General features: G+C 58.8%; 1 protein-coding gene across 1 annotated transcript in view; it reads left to right on the top strand.

The window, feature by feature from the left end:
• LOC104163993 (seizure 6-like protein) overlaps positions 1–1,839 on the top strand; it is a gene marked incomplete at its 5' end in the record, with an annotated part of 10,524 nt that overhangs the window by 7,767 nt on the left and 918 nt on the right. Inside the window, 2 exons of the mRNA XM_009703171.1 lie at positions 10–175; positions 1,077–1,243. Coding sequence (XP_009701473.1) covers positions 10–175; positions 1,077–1,243 — 333 coding nt within the window. The remainder of the gene's footprint in view (positions 1–9; positions 176–1,076; positions 1,244–1,839) is intronic.

Here is a 1,839-nt window from a genome sequence, read left to right as displayed (position 1 = left end):
GTTGGGCAGCACCCTGGGGCGGGACGATCCACAATGCCACCATCGGCCGCGTCCTCTCGCCCAGCTACACGGGGAACCAGTCGAGCAGCATGTACTGCGTGTGGGCAATCGGGGCTCCCCTGGGCCAGAAGCTACACCTACACTTCGAGAAACTCCTGCTGACCGAGAAGGACAGGTAAGGCTCCAGGAGCTGCTTGTGTGCCCGGGTGCTGCTGGCCGGCAGTGAGGTCTGTGGTCAGCCCGTTTCCCTGCACCCCTGGGACTGCGGAGAGCTTTGCTGTGCCCCGGGGTGAGGAGCAGGCTGCTTTGCTGGGTGCTAAATATACCAAAGCTTGGAAGGTCCCAGCTGGTCTCAGCTCCCCCACCTCCCACCCTCCTAGTGCCTGGGCTGTGGGTGTCCCGGGAGGCAGCACCGACCCGAGCTCGGGGTGCGGCATAGAGGAGGCTGCCAGCCCGAGAATGGTGGGGACAAGGGCAGAGAAGGGTCTCGGTGCAGAAGAGGAGGTTCCTGATTTAGGTGTTTAAGTGCTGAGGAGGCATGACAGGTCTTGGAGCAAAAAAAGCTGCAAGAAGCAGGCGCAGAGCACCAGCCCCTGCTACCCTGAGGCCCTGCGCTTCGTGCCAAGGGATCTTGCAGGTCTCCTGATCCCGCTAGCTGTGGGGTGATGCAGTGTGTGCATCGCACTCATCCTTTCCTTCCCCCAAATACCCAATGCCCAGCACTGCTCAGCACCACGGCGCAAGAAGCTGCACGTCCCACGCTATCCGCATCCATAACACAAAGCACACGCTTATGGTGCTGATGCTTGTGTTTAAACAGCATTAACATTCAGCTTGGTAAGAGGCAGTAAAGCAGGTTTATGGCTTGTACTAAAATCAAAGAATAAAGCCCCTGTTTATGACACAGTAAAAGAGACTTATCTGGTTGGTGAATTTTTGTTTGCACAATTTCTTTAAAATGCCATATTCCAGGAGCACTGGAGAGCAGGAGCTGGTAAGGAGGGGGGCCGGGCGATGCTCCGGGGAGGGGCGCAGGGACACTTCTCCCATGTAACATGCCATGTCCTCCCATGCAGGATGGTGGTGTACAGCGGGGACACGAACCAGTCCGCCATCCTCTACGACTCGCTGCGTGCCGACAGCGTGCCCTTCGAAGGGGTCATCAGCGACGGCTCCTCCATCAGAATCGACTTTCTTGCGGAGGAGCCCGCGGCCGCCACGGCTTTCAACATACGCTTCGAAGGTGATGTGCTCTCATTTTGGTACCCCCGAGAGCAGCAGGCCATCCTCAGCCAACGCTCCCAGGCCTCAGGACGTTCAGGCAATTAACAGAGATACGGCTGTAGGAAGGGTCTCAGCTGCCCCCAGCACCGGCAGACCCGGTGCTCCACCGTGCCGCTCTCCCTGTGCCGCTGTAAGCATGCAGGACAACCCGAACCTCGCCCGGTGCTGGAGTAGCTTTGGGGAATACATTTGCCTAGCAAGAAATAGGAAAAGAAATAGTGAAATTGCATTTACTCCAACAGAAAGATTGGTTGGGCAGCTGAGTGTCCACGGGACACATATCTTGTGCCTGCCTTGGGGCAGCCCTGGGGCAGCGGATGCTGTGTCCAGGATGGGGCCCTTCCAAACCTGGGCTGTAAAGGCCATCGGTGCCATGGGAATCACACAGCCCGCGGTGACCGTCAGCACCAAAGGCCCAGTGTGTCCCCTTCCTCAGTCCCCATAGCTCAGCACCACTGGGCACCGAGCCCATGCCAGCCACAGGGACAGGGACAGTCCTGGCCCCTGCCCTCACTGCAACTCTTCCTCACCAGGCTGCCTTCCCCCAGCCCCGCC

This window comes from Cariama cristata, unplaced genomic scaffold, assembly GCF_000690535.1.
Source record: "Cariama cristata isolate BGI_N322 unplaced genomic scaffold, ASM69053v1 scaffold34506, whole genome shotgun sequence".
NCBI classification, from domain to species: domain Eukaryota; kingdom Metazoa; phylum Chordata; class Aves; order Cariamiformes; family Cariamidae; genus Cariama; species Cariama cristata.
This window is presented reverse-complemented; position numbering and strand designations above follow the sequence as displayed.